The sequence below is a fragment of the Panthera pardus genome, unplaced genomic scaffold, assembly GCF_024362965.1.
Source record: "Panthera pardus isolate Hobbes unplaced genomic scaffold, ASM2436296v1 HiC_scaffold_3, whole genome shotgun sequence".
Classification (NCBI taxonomy): Eukaryota; Metazoa; Chordata; class Mammalia; order Carnivora; family Felidae; genus Panthera; species Panthera pardus.
Window position 1 is genome coordinate 29,674,464 of NW_026526876.1, and position 16,014 is coordinate 29,690,477.

The 16,014-nt window shown below is 52.8% G+C and overlaps 1 protein-coding gene across 18 annotated transcripts in view; it reads right to left on the minus strand.

Moving 5' to 3' along the window:
* The window catches only part of MAPT (microtubule associated protein tau), a 101,481-nt gene that overhangs the window by 15,891 nt on the left and 69,576 nt on the right, over positions 1–16,014 (minus strand). For 7 of the 18 annotated variants that reach the window (XM_019437494.2, XM_019437493.2, XM_019437491.2 and 4 more), the window contains 5 exons: positions 14,354–14,409; positions 11,541–11,738; positions 10,402–10,534; positions 8,831–8,884; positions 6,261–6,526 (listed from right to left, as the gene is read on the minus strand). In XM_019437494.2, the coding sequence (XP_019293039.2) occupies positions 6,261–6,526; positions 8,831–8,884; positions 10,402–10,534; positions 11,541–11,738; positions 14,354–14,409 (707 nt within the window). The remainder of the gene's footprint in view (positions 1–6,260; positions 6,527–8,830; positions 8,885–10,401; positions 10,535–11,540; positions 11,739–14,353; positions 14,410–16,014) is intronic. The other 11 variants (XM_053892342.1, XM_019437507.2, XM_019437504.2 and 8 more) reach the window with 3 other exon arrangements.

Sequence of the window (16,014 nt, forward strand, 5' to 3'; positions counted from 1 at the left end):
TACAAACAACACTCTCTTGTGAGCCTCAAAATTCTCTCCTGCCAGCAAGGGGCTGCAGGGACAGTGCCTCGGCCCCGGCCTGTGCTGGGGCAGCAAATGGAACAGGCTTTCCCACACTGCTTCTTAAGGAGCTACCGCCGCCCTCTGCATAGTATCTTTGAATCCCGTCGGGCCACCCTCAGATTTTAAGGAGTGGGACATGAACTCCTTCTGTGGGGATCATTTTTTACTCATCACTTTCCACTGGATAAGTCCCAGAAGCAGACTTTGCCTTTCACAAAGGAATTGGAGCTGTTTAGTATTAGAAAACACACGCAAACACACGAAATAGTAGAACAACAAAATTAAAAGGATAATGGTAAAAGAAGCAGAGGTCATCAGGACTGACAATTAGACACCATTACATTTAACTCTGAGCTTCCTGGAAGCCAAAGCAAAAAGGGAAACTCGATGGGCTACCTAACTCTCCTTATCTGACAATAAAAACCAGTTTTTCAAGGAAGATAACATTATTTTCTGAACTAATCCATTTAAAGAAATTCATCAAATGAAGCAAGTGACATTAAGCAATAATAAGATCTGCAATATACATACAATTTTTTTTTAATGTGGCTTTTTCTTATTCCAGTCCCACACCAAAAGAAAAAAAGGGCAGCAAGTTTTTTTGTGGGATTTGGCAATAGACGAAGCAGACCTGAATTACTGTTAGTCGTCAAATTAAGTCAACACCCTTTACAGAATGTTAGATTTACAGAAGGGGGATAAAAGAGTTAGCATTACGAAACTGAAATCCTGAAACTTAATTTCTCAGCTAGAACAATATGTGTGATATTGACCCTCAGCCCTGGGCAGACACTGAACATCCTCATCAAAGGACAGAACAATGTTTTTGAGGCTCCAAATTTTGATCTCGGGGACTCACAGTCAAGGGAGAATTTCCTGTGGTCAGGGTTTGATCCTAGAGGAGAGGCTGGGGTGGAGGGTGACTAAAGGACATGAAGCTGTCCCAAACCCTCACTGGGCCTTGATCTGATTCCATCTGAGCTCAGAGCTCTCAAGATGCTCCAGATGGCCCAGTCCTCCCCCAGGAGCTCCCAGGCTGGCCCAGTGTCCACTGGCTGTCCCCGGAAAGGCCTGTCTCCAGCATGGCCTGGTGCTTGCTGGGCCCATCTTGGCTCCACTAGGGTCAACATACCCAGTGCATCTTTAAAATGATGGGATTTATACAAGATTGTTCAGAAAGATGCCATGTGCAGGGGGAGATGCCCAGAAGGTCAGGAAATTGCAGGGCTGTCCCAGGGGAGGGTCCCAGCCCTGTTCTGCAGGACCTGGCACCCTAGCTCAGGTTTAGCTTAGTTATAGCTGGTCCTGACCCGGGAGAGGCAGACTACCCCAGGTACAAATTGACTTAATTTACTCCATGTAAAGGTCTGACGTGTCTGTTTTTGTTAAAAAAAAAAAAATTTTTTTTTAAACATTTGTTCATTTTTTGAGAGAGAGAGTGAGACACAGAGTATGAGCTGGGGAGGGGCAGAGAGAGAGGGAGACAGAATCTGAAGCAGGCTCCAGGCTCTCAGCTGTCAGCACAGAGCCCGAGGTGGGGCCCGAAACCACGAACTGTGAGATGATGACCTGAGCCGAAGTCGGACGCTTAACGGACTGAGCCACCCTTGTGCCCCTAGACGTGTCTGCTTTTTAAAATGAGAACTGGGGCTTTGTCACTGACTATAATGAATTTTAAAGATACAGACTTCAGTTCTCCAGGATGGAGACAGACACAGCATTCTGTCGTCATCTTGTGGTTGCCTGGAATATTGCAGCCCAAGGCTTGCAAGGCCCTTCAGCTCCTGCAGGTTTCGGTCCTGCCTGGCCGATCCCAGCCACTGGCCTGAACATCCTCAGAGAACGTGACTTTAGCTCCATCTGCTCAGAACCAACCAGACCACCCCATGTTTGGGCCCCCGTGCCCTTTTCCTGCCGTGACTTTGTAATCCTTTCCCACCCTTGGCAGCCACGGGCACTGCCTTGGTTCTCCGGAGCAGGCAGCCTTGGCCCTGAGTGAGCTCCTCCTCTCCCACCCTGGGCGGTCCCTGGGGCCCCTGTGCTTCCCACTGACACAGAAGGGCTGCTGAGGGTTCCCTGAGGTGTTGCCTTAACCTTGCTGGGCCCTCACCTGCCCAGTTATTCAACTCTGATTCTCCCAACCTCAGTCCCCAGGACCCACTGACCATGGAGCCTGAGGCTGGCTCCCTGCGGGCAGTGCCCTCCTCCTTCTCTGTCCTCTCCTGTCCTGTCAGGGCAAACTCTCAGCTGGTTCACCGCAGACCCAGCAGGGACCTCCCTCTATCGGCTGGCAACCCCCCTTAGCTCTTGTGTAAAGGAACAAAACTCCAGCCTAAACCCATGTGCCCCTGGCCACCCCAGCCCTGTCACTTCTAGTTTTATTCTGCTTTTGGTCTGAACATCTCCAGGGTGTAGTTTCTCACTGTCTTCCTTCGGCCCATGTGCCTGGCACTCAAAGACCAACGATGGTTCCAAAACGGGCCTGTCCTGTCTTTTCTGACTTGCTGGTGACATATCACATTGCGGGGGACAGTCCATAACACAGGTGATCCTCAGTGATGCTGGTCAAGTGACCTTCAGTGTGGTGACATTCAATCCTCACTGTGGGGGACCCTCAGTGGTGTGGATTTAATTTAATTCCTGGTATTTAAAAATTTCCCCTTTCAGTTACATGGACTTTCTATGTCCTTCTGTTTTTCTTTTAATGTGGGCTGGGACAAACAGGGCTGGGACAAACCCAGGGCGGGGCTGCAGGACACAGGGGCTGGCCTGGGTGGGGAACAAGCCTACCGAGGCAGGTGGAGGGAATCTGAAAACAGGGTCAGGACTGAAAGGAAAAACCAGCCATCAGATCCAGGGTGCACAGGAGACCCTAGTAGTGGGGGTTGAGGCCAGAGGCCTGCAGGTTAAGAATTTGGGGACACTGGGCCTCAGCTTGCACATTGGGAACATCTGGGGAGACTCCCCGGGAGATTCTAATGGGGCAGGGGAAGGCTCTGGCACCAAGATTTTTCAAACAACCGACCCTCCAGCCCTCAGGTGATCCTCTGGCAGTCAGGCGGATGGGCTGCTCCCCCAGGGAGCTGTATGCTTGTCTGCGTGGCTGGCCTGCCTTCCCTTCTCCCCCAGCCCCTGGTGGATTCAGCTGGTTCTGTTAAAGTGGCCAAGTGCTTAACTGCGATTTCAAAAATAATTTCGTTCTGGGGCGACTGGGTGGCTCAGTCCATGGAGTGTCCGACTTCAGCTCAGGTCACGATCTCACAGTCCGTGAGTTTGAGCCCCGTGTCTGGCTCTGCGCTGACAGCTCAGAGCCTGGAACCTGCTTCAGATTCTGTGTCTCCCTCTCTCTCTGCCTCTCCCGGGCCTGTGTTCTCACGCACACGCTCTCAATAAACGTTAAAAAAAATAATTCCATTCCGGACTCTTCAAGCAATACCTGCTCACAACAGCAAATCGTGAAAACAGAGCAAAGTACAGAGCAGTAAACAGGTGTTTTGCATTTTTTTTCCAACCACTGATTTACATCAATCCTCTGCGGTTTTCAGTCTCTGCAGATTTACAAACTGAACCCTTTACCTCCTCCTTCGGTGTGAGCATCTATGCAGGGAGCTGCGTTGTTCTTCAGACTCACAGCGCTGACCTTTTTGCAGCGTAAACACCCACAGAACTTGCTGCATGCAGGACACTGTGGGACGCCACAGGGCCCCCAAAGGTCTCAAGGAGACCTCAGGAGACCTGCAGTCGGGGCCTTTTAGAGGCCTTCTCCGTGGATCCCATGTGCCTTCTTCTTTCCTGTTTCTTTTCCCTTCATTTCCCCGGGAGATTAGTGTTGCTCTTTGTCATGGCTGAAGGTTTCTTTGTTTCAGAAAAATACCCGGGTTTTCCATGGGATTTAGGAGAAGCTGTTACTCCTCCCTTTGCCACTTTCCTCCCTCCTCCCCCAAAGAGTCCTGGATAGTTGCCCTCTCCCCTTTAACCCTTCGGTAGACGTGGACAGCTTGGTGCCTGCGCCCCAAATCGGGAGCATTTCCACCCTGAGCATTGGTCGCTGGCTCCCTTCCACTAGACTCCTCTTCCCCCACAGACGGGGCAGTCCTGGGTGCAAGGGGCAGATTCCGGCCCTGGAAGGGTCTCGAGTGGGACATGCTCAGCCCCGGCCCCGAGTTCTCTGCAGAGCTGCTGGAGCCAGGCCAGGAGCACCCACGCTTTCCAAGCCGATGTCGGAGGAACTCAGGGCTGGTGGGGGTGCAGCCTGAGCTGGTGGGGGTACAGCCTGGGCTGATGCAGGTGCAGCCTGGGGCCAGCAGGAAGAGGTGAGTGTTTGCTGCTGTGTGACAGCCCTCAGGCTGGAGATGCTGATGGTGACAGTTTCTCTCTTGCAGTGACGAGTCATTGTGAGATGCTGGTCACAGCCACCATCTTCTTGTAGGTGCAGGACTGGCCGTGTGGGTGTTTTGTTTTTCCTTTTTCAAAGCGAGGAGCAAACGGTCACTTTATGCCATGAGAACAGGGCACACACACCAGACGCTGTCGGCGCTGAGGGGCCTGTGCGACCACCAGTGGCCAACACCCCACCACCTCGGAAACACTGTTCCTGTAGATCCCTCTGCCGAGAACCTCCCGGAGGGGCCAACTTCAAGTCAACACCCCGGCTGCCCCAGCTTCCAGCCCCTTCTGGAAGGAGATGGGCATCTTTACAAGGAGCAGCCAAGGCAAACACTGCAGAAAAGTAAACACGGGAAGTAAACAAGGCCAACTCTGTGGACCAAAGACCAGTGGCCATGAGACCCAGGGCTTTACCCGGGGAGGCACCCAGGCCTCCCCACTGGGCAGGACTCTACAGCCCCGGCATGGGAAAGGCCAGGGGGAGGCCCTCAGGCTCCATGGGGACCAAGGCACAGGGTTTCAATTAAGGCACCAACATGGACAGAAAGCCCTGAGACGCCCTCCCCTCACGGTGACCCAGACGCCAGCCAAGAGCGATAAATAACGTCAATACTGCAAAGGCCCCCGCTGTGGGGGAGGCGCATGGTTCTAACTAAAAGGGAAACATTGGTTCCGGATGCCGTAATGCTCCCCCAGCACAACCAGAGGCTCATCACCCCCAAGACGGCCCAAGCCCAGGAGGCCAAACACATCTGTGCTCCTAAGAGCGGAGTCGTGGTCCTCTGTCCCCCATACATGCCACCTCTTCTCCCTTCTCCACTCCCCTTCCTGGTGCTGGAGGGGGAGACAGGCTGTTACGGGCCGACCCGTGTCCCCCAAAATTCATATGCTGATGTCTTAACTCACAGTGCCTCAGAATGCGACTGTATTTGGAGATGACGTCTTTAAAGAGATGGGCCCCTATCCAATATGACTGGTGTCCTTCCAGGAAGGAGAGACTGGGACACAGAGGCACCAGAGAAAAGACCACGTGAGGACACGAGAAGGCGGCCATCCACCAGCCAAGCAGAGACCTCATAAAACACCGGTCCTGCTGATAACCTTGATCTTGGTATTCTGGCCTCCAGAACTGTGAGGAAATAAACCTCTGTTATATAAGCTGCCCAGCCTGTGGTATTTTCTACGTCAGCCTTAGGACACTCATACAATGGGGGGCAGGGACATGAAGAGGAGGAAGGGGGTCCAGGTCAGTCCCTATCTCCCACCACCTCACGCCCTTGGACGCTCACGTCTCTCCACCTTTAGGAAACCCAAAGATTTCATGAGCGCCCACTGGCTCTGAAGAATTGCTTGTTCCAAATGGCACTCCAAATTTCCTCAGAACTGAGGATTTGAGAGAAACCTAACCTAACGTCTAACGGATGCCAGAGGCACTCACCTGTAGACTGCTTGCATCATGTTCTAAATATAAGGTTGGGGAACCTCTGCGGGTGCCTCCACTTTGAGAACCCCCAGGCTTTACCCCATGGAGAGACAACCAACCCTGTCGTCTCAGATACTGTCCTGTCAGCACAGACCCAAACAGGAAAGGAAAGAACCAGTACTTTCCCTCCCCTGAGCAGGGAGAGCACTCACGGCTTGGTGGGGACGCCCAAACAGAATGGAACCATGACGTGCCGTCTTTCCTTGAAGAGATCCGGGAGGGATTGGGGTGCCATGTGAGGTGAGAGTCACTGTGGGGGGCACCCACACACCTTCTCCTGGTTGTCCTGGGACGGGCACACACCCAGCCGGCCTCTGAGCGCCCTTACCTTCCCGCCTCCTGGCTGGTGCTTCAGGTTTTCGGTGGAGCCGATCTTGGATCTGACATTCTTCAGGTCTGGCATGGGGACGGGGGCCGTCTGCAGGCGGCTCTTGGCTGAAGATGGCGACTTGGGTGGAGTGCGGACCACCGCCACCTTCTTGGGCTCCCGGGTCGGCGGGGTCGGCAGGGACGGGGTGCGGGAGCGGCTGCCGGGGGTGCCCGGGGAGCCGGGGCTGCTGTAGCCGCTGCGATCCCCAGATTTCCCAGATTCACCTGGAGAGAGAGGAGGGGGTGAGCCCAGTGCTTGGGGTGGGTGGGAGCCAGCAAAGGCCCGGGGAGGGGGGGGCTGCCTGTCCTGAGGGCCCACTCCCAGACTCAGAGCCAGTTAGGCAGGTGGGAACAAGGCCAGAAGCTCAGCTAAACCAGCAGGAGGCTGTCCTTGCTCTCATTTCTAGAGAAATGTCTCTTCCTCTGGGCCTTGTTGCTTAGGGACCGAGATTCCCTGTTTCCCAGAGAAGCAAGAGAGTGGTCACCAAGGACCACCCAGTAGCCTTCCCCGAGGGGACCATCTCTGCCCCACGGCCCTGGAGTCAAGAGATAGATTCCAACACGCTGTGTGGTCCCAGACAAGTCATGTTCCCTCTCAGAGCTCAGGGGCCTCGACTCAAACAGGGAGAGAATTATAATGCCGCAGTGAGGGGCGCCAGGCACGGATGCCTGTAGATGTGCTTTGTAAAACTAGCACAATTCTACATGGCCCTTCCCTGAGTAAGGGTGACACGGTGACAGGACCAGGGGGGTGCCCTTGTCTGGGTCTATTAGACCCTTTGCCCACTGGGTGGCTTCTAAGCTGTTCAGGAAGTTCAAGGCCTCTATCCCAGCAGGCCCCTGTGCACACTCCCTGACTCCTCTGTGGTGAGTGGGGTCGACGAATGTACGCCTGCTTCGTGGCCACCCGTCTCTAGCTCTCCAGACAAGCCACGCTGCCTCGTGCCGCCGTGCCCTCCCCAACAGCTCCTTCCCGCGCTGCGCCCATGCACGGTGATCCCTGCACCTTTGCAAACTTTTAGGAAGGCTGCTGGGACTGTTCTCTCCCCGACAGACTCAGTCCCGGGCTCCCTAGCAGCTTCCCCCCTGCACTTCCCATGCCCCTGTCCATTCCATAATTACTATTCCCCCTGCCCCATGAAGCAGTGTTTCTCCAAGTGTGGCCCAGGGGCCCCTGCATCAGAACGTCCAGAGCCTCGAGTCAGAAATGAGACCCGTAGGATGCAGATCCCTGGGCCCGTCCAGACCTGGCATGACGGAGCCTCCTGGGCTGAAGGCCTGCACTATGGGTTCTTCCCAAGCTCCCAGGAGAATTCCTTCTTCTTCTTCTTCTTCTTTTTTTTTAATGTTTAGTTATTTTTGAGAGACAGAGAGAGCCCCCACTCGTGGGGGAGGGGCAGAGAGAGGGAGACAGAATCCGAAGCAGGCTCCAGGCTCTGAGCTGTCAGCACAGGGCCGCACATGGGGCTTGAACTCGTGAACCACGAGATCATGACCTGAACTGAAGTGGGACGCTCAACCCAGTGAGCCACCCACCCAGGTGTCCCCCAAGCTCCCTGGGGACTCCTGAGCACAATGGAGTCTGACAGCCACGGGGCTGAATGCTGTGCCGGTGTGAGGGCCCAGCTCCCCTCAGCTTTGGGGGTGTCTGGGCTCTACGGCCGCCTCCAAGCTTCCCAGATCCCTTGGCCCCTTGCGCCAGGAACCTTCTGTACCAAACAGGGACCTGTAGGCTCCAGCCTGGAGAAGGATGGCTCTTGGTTGGAAGCACCATGTGGCAGCAAAAAGGCGACTTCTCCCATCAAAAGGACAGCCACCCCCATTTTTTTGAGTTTGAATTTCCACATCTGTTGGATGTTCCTAATGTCGTCAAGCTCTGGCAACAGGACAGATGAAGCTTTTTTTTTCTCCTTTTCCACATGGGGAAACAACAGACAGGGCCTCCGCTCCAGGTTCAGCCCCCTGCCCCGCCCCCCGCCCCCCAACCCGGCCTCCAGGCACACAGGTTGATCACTGGGCTTGGTGTTAGTTACAAACCCTTTCTGCGCCACGTAATTGCACATTGACCCTGAGCAAGCCACTCAGCCTCCTAAACCTGTGTTCCCATCTGGAAAATGGGGAGAGCGGTCACAGCCCACAGTGCTGATTCGAAGGCTGGATGTAGTAACAGGGGGGAGTGTTTAATACATGTGTGTTTAATAAATGCCCGCAGGAATTTCACACCTAAACCTTGGTCCAAGCTTCCAGCACCCACCAGCAGCTGGAGACACATGCTCCCTGCCCCCACCAAAGCCTCAGCTGGAGTAAATGAGAACACGCAGGAATAAAAAGGCCCATCAGACAGACACGTCTGCATATGCCACACACGAGGAGCAGGAGCTCTGACGGTTCTGCGTTCAGGTTCAACGTGTGAAACGCACGTTTCAGAAGCAGGTCCTCTCCCCTCCGCTCTAATAACCTAAGCCAGCAAATGGCCACACACGAAAAGCAAAGTGCCCCACGGGACACTCAAAGCGGCCTCAGAATTACCTCGCTCAGATTTTGCCCCTGCAGGGGGTGGTTTTCTCTGCACTTGCTTGGTAGCTTAAAAAGAAAAATCCACAGGAAGCCTCATTATAATGAAGCTTAAACAGGGCCTCAGTGAGCTCTTCATGCTGTAGGCACCAGCCATGCCCAGCCAGGCCAGACGGCGGAAGCGACCCGGGCAGGGAATGTGTTCAGGGAGCAGGGGTCCCCACTGGCAGGAGACAGGGCGAGGTGGCCCGCAGGGGAGATGTGCGCACCAGGAAGCTGCCACCCAAAAGCAGGTAAGACCCGAAGAGAAATGCATGTTCCCAGCTGTGTGAGTCAACTAGTTTAAGGCCAAGTAAAGAAAAGCAGGATCAAAATCACTTTCAAAATCCAATCACAATTCTGTGAATTACCCTTGTTATCAAATGAATTACATCCAAGGAGAAACAACCAATGCGTGTTAATGAGCAGCCGTCCTCTTAGGCACCACCCCAGGGCAAAGCAGGCAAACACCACAGCAAAAACACACACACACACACCGAGGGCTCCGAGCTCCCTGCCTGGGCCAGCGCAGGGCGGAGAGACCACTGACCAGTCCAGGCCTCTCGAGACCCGTACAACATCCACAGGCCCCTGAGCACCTCCCTAAAGCCAACGCAGGCCAGATGCCCCTTGAATTGTGCAGAATCCAAACCCAGTTGCCTGGGACAGACCCCCGGGGGCTGGGGGAGAGGGGGGCTCAGCCTGGCTGTCTCCCATCCCCCAAAGAAGGCAACTCTACACTTTATAGCACCACTAGGAGCAGAATCACTCCCTGCCTGTTTCCCCAAACTAACTGGGTTTACTCACACGGGCACGGGGGATCGGGCAGCGGGCAGGTGCGCTGCCAAAGGGCCCACCCCCAGCAAGTTCAAGTGTAAAAGGGCCACACCCAATGTGAGGTCACCCATAGTGGGCTATCCAACCTATCCAGAGACACGGAGCCACACGTCTCACTAGGGGGCTGAAAAACACCTCCTGGGGGCCCGGGACTTGGGGGTTAGAGAACCTTAGCCAATCTCCTTTCCTGCCACTGTTTTATTTTTTTAATTTTTTTTGACGTTTATTCATTTTTTGGTAGAGACAGAGCGTGAGTGCAGGAGGGGCAGAGAGAGAGGGAGACACAGGATCCGAAGCAGGCTCCAGGCTCTGAACTGATAGCACAGAGCCCGACGCGGGGCTCAAACTCACAAACCGCGAGATCATGACCTGAACCGAAGTCGGACGCCCAACCGACCGAGCCACCCAGGTGTCCCATTGTGCCACTGTTAATCACACGGCTGCATTCTCCTCATGCTTAAAGTGAGCTGCTTAGACTTATTCATGCAAATTCTTAGGGTCTTGATTTCTTCACTGATCAAAAGTGGGGATTCAATGATCTACCTCGGAAAATTGTCAAAAGGATTACAAAGAAAATGAGCATCTGGCGGATAGTGAACTGTAGGTGCCCGTCAGCTACCAGAAGTGGCTAACTGTCAGGGGCCTTCGGAGAGGAGGAGGGCACGTGCTGACAGCTGCCCCTGACGTGGATTCCAGAATGTTCTTCTTACCGGTGCCCGGTGGGGTCTTTGGGGAGGGCGTGGTTTTCGCTGGAATCCTGGTGGCATTGGCCTGGCCTTTCTGGCCTGGAGGGGCCGCTCCCCGGGGTGTGGCGATCTTCGTTCCAGCTTTACCGTCCGCCCCCTGTGAACCGAAGCACGGCACAGTGGTTTTTACGATCGGGGAAGGTTACTATCACCTAGAGTCAGTGCCAGTCCCACTCAACCTCCTCGATTCAAAATGAGGCTAAGATCCAAAACGACCCTTCGTCTACTAGGATGCGACAAATGTCTTCTACAGTCTCATGGGTTTGCCGGTACACCAACCCACAGCCCCACCCAAACGCCACATGCCCTGACTACCATTTTCCACAACAGGCATCAGCATGAGTTGTGCTAATGTGTTCTATAAAAAACACAACAGGGCTTATAGTGAGGATCAAGCTCTTTATCCACCCAGGGCCCATCATGGGCAGGACACTCCTATATGGACAGCCACTTTCTGATTCTCCGTAGGGATTTATTTATCTGACTGATGGTGGTTGGTTTCACCAGAGAGCCGCGGAGACACCGATGAACCTGACCTCGAGCGCTAACAGAGCTAGGTCATTGTTTTCTTCTCTCCCAAACAGCCCTCAGGTTTCAGTGACTCCTGAGTGTGCTGAGAGCCTTTGGCGGGGTGAACACCAGCACCAATCAGCCCACCGGCCAAAGGTCGAGAGCCCCCAGGCACAGCCTGCTGACTGCGGGCAGTTACTGGCTTTGACCTTGACACATAATGCAAACTCAAAAAAGAAACGGACATTCACCAAAGACCACAAGACGGTTCAGCAGAGGAGTGACCTTGTGGGACAGGCATTGCTGTGTCCAACCCAAATGCGGGCAATCTGGAAGCTCTCTCCGGTGCCAAAGGGCGGGGATTTTCAAATCAGGGTCCCATGGGGTGCTGTGGGGGCTGCTCTGAGGGACTAACGGAAGCGGAGAAAAATGGTGCCACGCCCCCCTTTCCCCTCTCAACCAGACTTGTCTTTGCTCTACACGGTGCTTCCAGGTAAGAGTTTATCCGAAGGAAGGTCTTTGTGGCTAAAAACAACACACATCTGAAAACCATATGAGAGCAGCCTGATTCTTTTCAAAGGCGGTTTCCTTACCTTGACTTTCATCTCCTTTGCTCCAGAACTGCCAGTTCGGGGTGTGACAGAAGAGACGTGTTTAGGAGAGGAAGATGACTCTGGGCACACGGCAGGGCTGGAGGGTTTGATCAAAGGGTCTGAGCTACCAGGAGTGGGGCTTTTGGGGCTAAGGCAAGGCCTATTTTTCAGGGTTTTAGCAGAGGAAGGTGTGGATGTCTTAAACATAAACATAAATAAAATCAAAATAAAAGTCAGCACATGGGGGAGGGGAACAAACTGAAAAAGGACAATAACTAAAAATAAACATGGCAGGTCATGGTTTAAAGCAGTGATCTCCAAACTGTGTGGATCACGTACCCTTATCCACCCTTCTCGTCCCTAAGAACAGAAAGCGGCCACACACCCTCACGTCCTCATACTTATTTATCGGTGAAATATGTATACTATGATGCCAACACAGGATGTACATTAAAAAACTTATGTATGACAGAACTTTTAAACGAGAAGAGGAGAAAAAAAACTCAATGGAAGTTCTAGAATGTTCTTTAGCCCATTGGATCTTCTTGGGCCGCCCCCCACCACCCCCACTTTGGAGACCACTGGTTTAAAGGTGTTTCATGCCCAAAGAGTTAATGGAGATTGCCAAAGCATATGATTCTTAGGGTGTTTTTCAAGAAAACATCCCCAATGTGTCATAGGTCAGAAGGGCCCCACTTTCTGCTAAATTCCAGGTGAGGAACTCATGCCGGCCTGCTAACCCTTGGCCGCCTTCTGCCACACTGAGAGTATCATGCTTGCTAAAATCACGATTGTGCTTGCTCCAAGTCTTAAAGATTCTGTCTCATACCTCAGGTCACACACACACACACACACACACACACACACACACACACACACTTTCTGATTAACGTCTCAAACAAAACGTATCTTAACACTATCTGGCGAATCTTCATCTGGCCAGTGTTCACTCTTGAACACACTCTACCTAAGGATACAGCCTGGTCAGTGGAGCAGATGACCTCACGGACGGAGCTGCCCCTTGGAGGAGAGGGAAACTGATTGACGATTGCTTGTCCTAACTGGCTCTGGGGTACTCTGACTGGGAAGCTTGGTCGCCTGGAGGAGGTGAGCTGGGAGGAGGAGGGGTCACACCTTCAGGCATAAAACCCAGAGGCCTAGTCCAGATGTGTTTCAGAGAGGAAGTCAGAACTACCAAGCAGGGTCCTGACCACAGACCTCATTAGGCTTCTCGGTTGTGTTTCCTCATTGGCCTTGGACCCCCATCCCCCCAAATGGCTGAGGCCCTCTGTGCCAGCCAGCCATGGTGAGGAGGCGGCCTGAGGGGTGGGGAAAGGTGTGGGGGGAGGGACACAGGCCGAGGTCCTGGAGCTGGTGACAAGGAAGGTTGCGGGTGGGTACTCCTCCTTCTTCAGCTGCACAAGCCCCCTTCTGCCAACAGCACTCCCCGCCTGGCCAAGGTTCCTGAAAGAACTGACCCTTCGGTGTCCAGGGTGGGGATGTCTTACCCAAGTGTGCAAATGCATGAAGAAAGGAACGCATGCACGCATGAGGCTGGGATTCCCCTAATGTGCATCACGACTGCCTAAGAGCTACGGCCTAGGGCAGCACCCAGCTGCCTCATCAGGGGGTCTGGTGATGGCAAACCCTGACTTCCTACAGGGCAGGCAAAACACATGCCACCCAACTCCCAGGGCTACACTCGGCATCTGAAGACCCCATCGAGGCTCTGGGACAAGTTAGGACCCAGACGCTTCAGGCAGAATTTATACTGGAAATTTTAGATGCCTTTAAGAAAACTAAGTCTTCATCCAGAGCCACAGGGGGATTTTCCTGGGGAAACCTTACTGTCCAGTGACAGGAGAATTTTCCAGGATGCAAAGTCATTAAGGGAGGAAACTACAACTGACAGAAAGCCCTGAGAAAGCCAGCATGGCCGTGGATGCATTTTTGGTGGGAGCAGGAGCTTCATTCACGGTTCCTCGGGTTGGTTTCTGAAGACCGACCAAAGCTTACGTCAAACTGGCCCCATGGCAAGATTTCAAGATGGCGTCTACTGCACCACGAGTCCACTTAGCATTTAGGGTGTGTATCGGGTTTCCCTCTTCGACTATCCTTCCCAGCATCCGTCAGCCCCTCCTGGCACTCCACACCAACCAACCAACCCATCTGCTTAGAGTTCTGAAAGCATGCATCATTTCCTCATGCTTCCGGGTTTTGCTGTGCTGTTCCCACTCCTCAGAATGCTGCTCCCACCTCTGCCTCGGCAACCCTCCTTTACCTTTCCTTCACGGCCTACCTCACTGGTCCTCTTTTCTTGGGCTTTTCCAGAACCCTCCACCTTAGGTGAGAGGTCACTTCCTTGATCAACACTCCCTCAGCCACCTGAGTAAATGATATTCTCTATACACCTTAAATATGTGTGTGTGTGTGTGTGTGTGTGTGTGTGTGTGTGCGTACATATATGTTTGCTGATCCTAGATTTGCAGTGGGTAGTGTAAGATTCAAACTTTACTGCAGAAAATTCAAATGTATCTTCGTTTACTGTGAACATCGCATTTCAATTCTGCTAATGGCATTGCAGTTAGGAGCTCTTACTCATGAACCTGCCGACCGCCCTTCCCTGGCAGAAGCATCAAAATGGATAAATGCTGGAACTTGAAAAGTTTGCATGAAACTACAAAGCACTTTTAATGACAGTCATCCTTCAGCGGCAGATGCTCTGTACGTGTTACATATACAAATTAATTCAGACAAGCATGGCTTCTCGATAGACTGGATGTTGGCAGAGGCTCACGGTTTCATCAGCTTACCTTGGCTTTTTTGTCATCAGCTCCCGTCCCATCTCTGCCTTTACTGACCATGCGAGCTGATAAGATACAAAATGAGAATGTAAGTTACCCCCATTTGCACAGCTCCCAGAAAGAGCCGGACGTAGTCAACGCTGATTTCTTGGGATCAGTGCCACGTGTTTGGTTCAGCTGGGCTTGGTGGGCATTCAGTTGATTTTCTTTCCCCTTCAATCTGCCTCTCGTTGTTAGTATCAACACAGCGCACTGGGGTCATTGCTTGGAGCAGGCTGGCCGAGGGTGGGGACATGCAGAGGGGGCGCAGTGAAAACTTGTTCCAGGCACACGCGGACACGGGGGCAATCAGGATCGGAGACAGCGCAGACCCATCTCACAGGCTCCTTTCCTGTCTTAGCCGGGGTCAACCTCCTCCAGCGGGGACCACCTCCATGCCAAGGAGGGGCATGTGGAGGCCCCAGGGCCACAGATGGGGAAGCTCAGCTATGCTCCGACCCCCACACACTCATGCTGTCACCCAAGGGTCAGGGTAAGTGAGTTGTCTGCCCAGAGCCTGTCCCTCACTAATGGAGGCTACAGTCGCCAGCCCCAGCTGCCCCCTGACAAGCCCACTCCACACCAGCCCGGGAAGGTCTTACTGCCACCTACAGGCCCTCCCAAGGGGAGGAAAATTTCCATTGTCCAATGGAAATCCTTGCCATTTCCCCAAATTAGCTACAAACTAGTTACTGTCGAACATCTTAGCAGATCATCTCTGGAGTTTGGAAACAAACCACTGCCGGCTTCTGTGTGTAAAAGCCGCACCCCTTGGTGAAACCACACGTCCACCAGCACCATCTCTAACCCATCTTTTCCTTCGGTTGACGTTCTTTGTTGACAATTGATGATAGATTTTCATCTTTGGTTTCAATATCATAGTCCCCCTGCCAAAAGGTCAATGGGGTCTCTTGGAGGTTCACACTGGCTACTGGAGCCTGGATTTCTAGAGTGACCTGAACCGATGATCTAGCCCAGAGATGTGCACAACGTACTGCTCAGCAGCACCACTGGGACAGGTTGAAAAAACACAGATTCCTGGGCCCACCCAAGACTCGTAAGCTTAAGGCGGGGCTTAGGAATATTCGTTTTCATAAGAGACCCAGGTAGACCGGATTCACATCTTTTGCCCAAATCAACCACGGCCACCATGTCACAACAAAAGCAGCTGCTAGATATGCACTTCCCAAATTGGGTGCTACTGAACGGGTCCTCTTCCAGGAGATGTTAGCAGGTGGGATCACATAAATTTGGGAAATCCATACTCTGTATCTTTCTCAGAGGGTCATAATGTGCAACTGAGTATTAAAGGTTCTGACAAGTCCTGCAGCAGCAAACCTCGTTTCACTTGGCTTAGCCTGTTTTTCCCAGACTAATTGGACCATGGAACTCTTTTTCCCCTGGATACATCTATCGATAGCCAGTGTTCATAAAACACCATTTCAGGAAACGCTCTTATAATCTGCCGCATCACAGGTATTTGTCCCCTAGTATTTTGGAATTTAGGATATTTTAAAATAAGATACATGATTTCTTTTTTTGGTCTTCAACTTTAATACAGGTTCCTTTATCTACAACATTTCTAAGTTTTCTTGACAAGTAAAATCTAATAAAAATCGAATAGAGGTTTG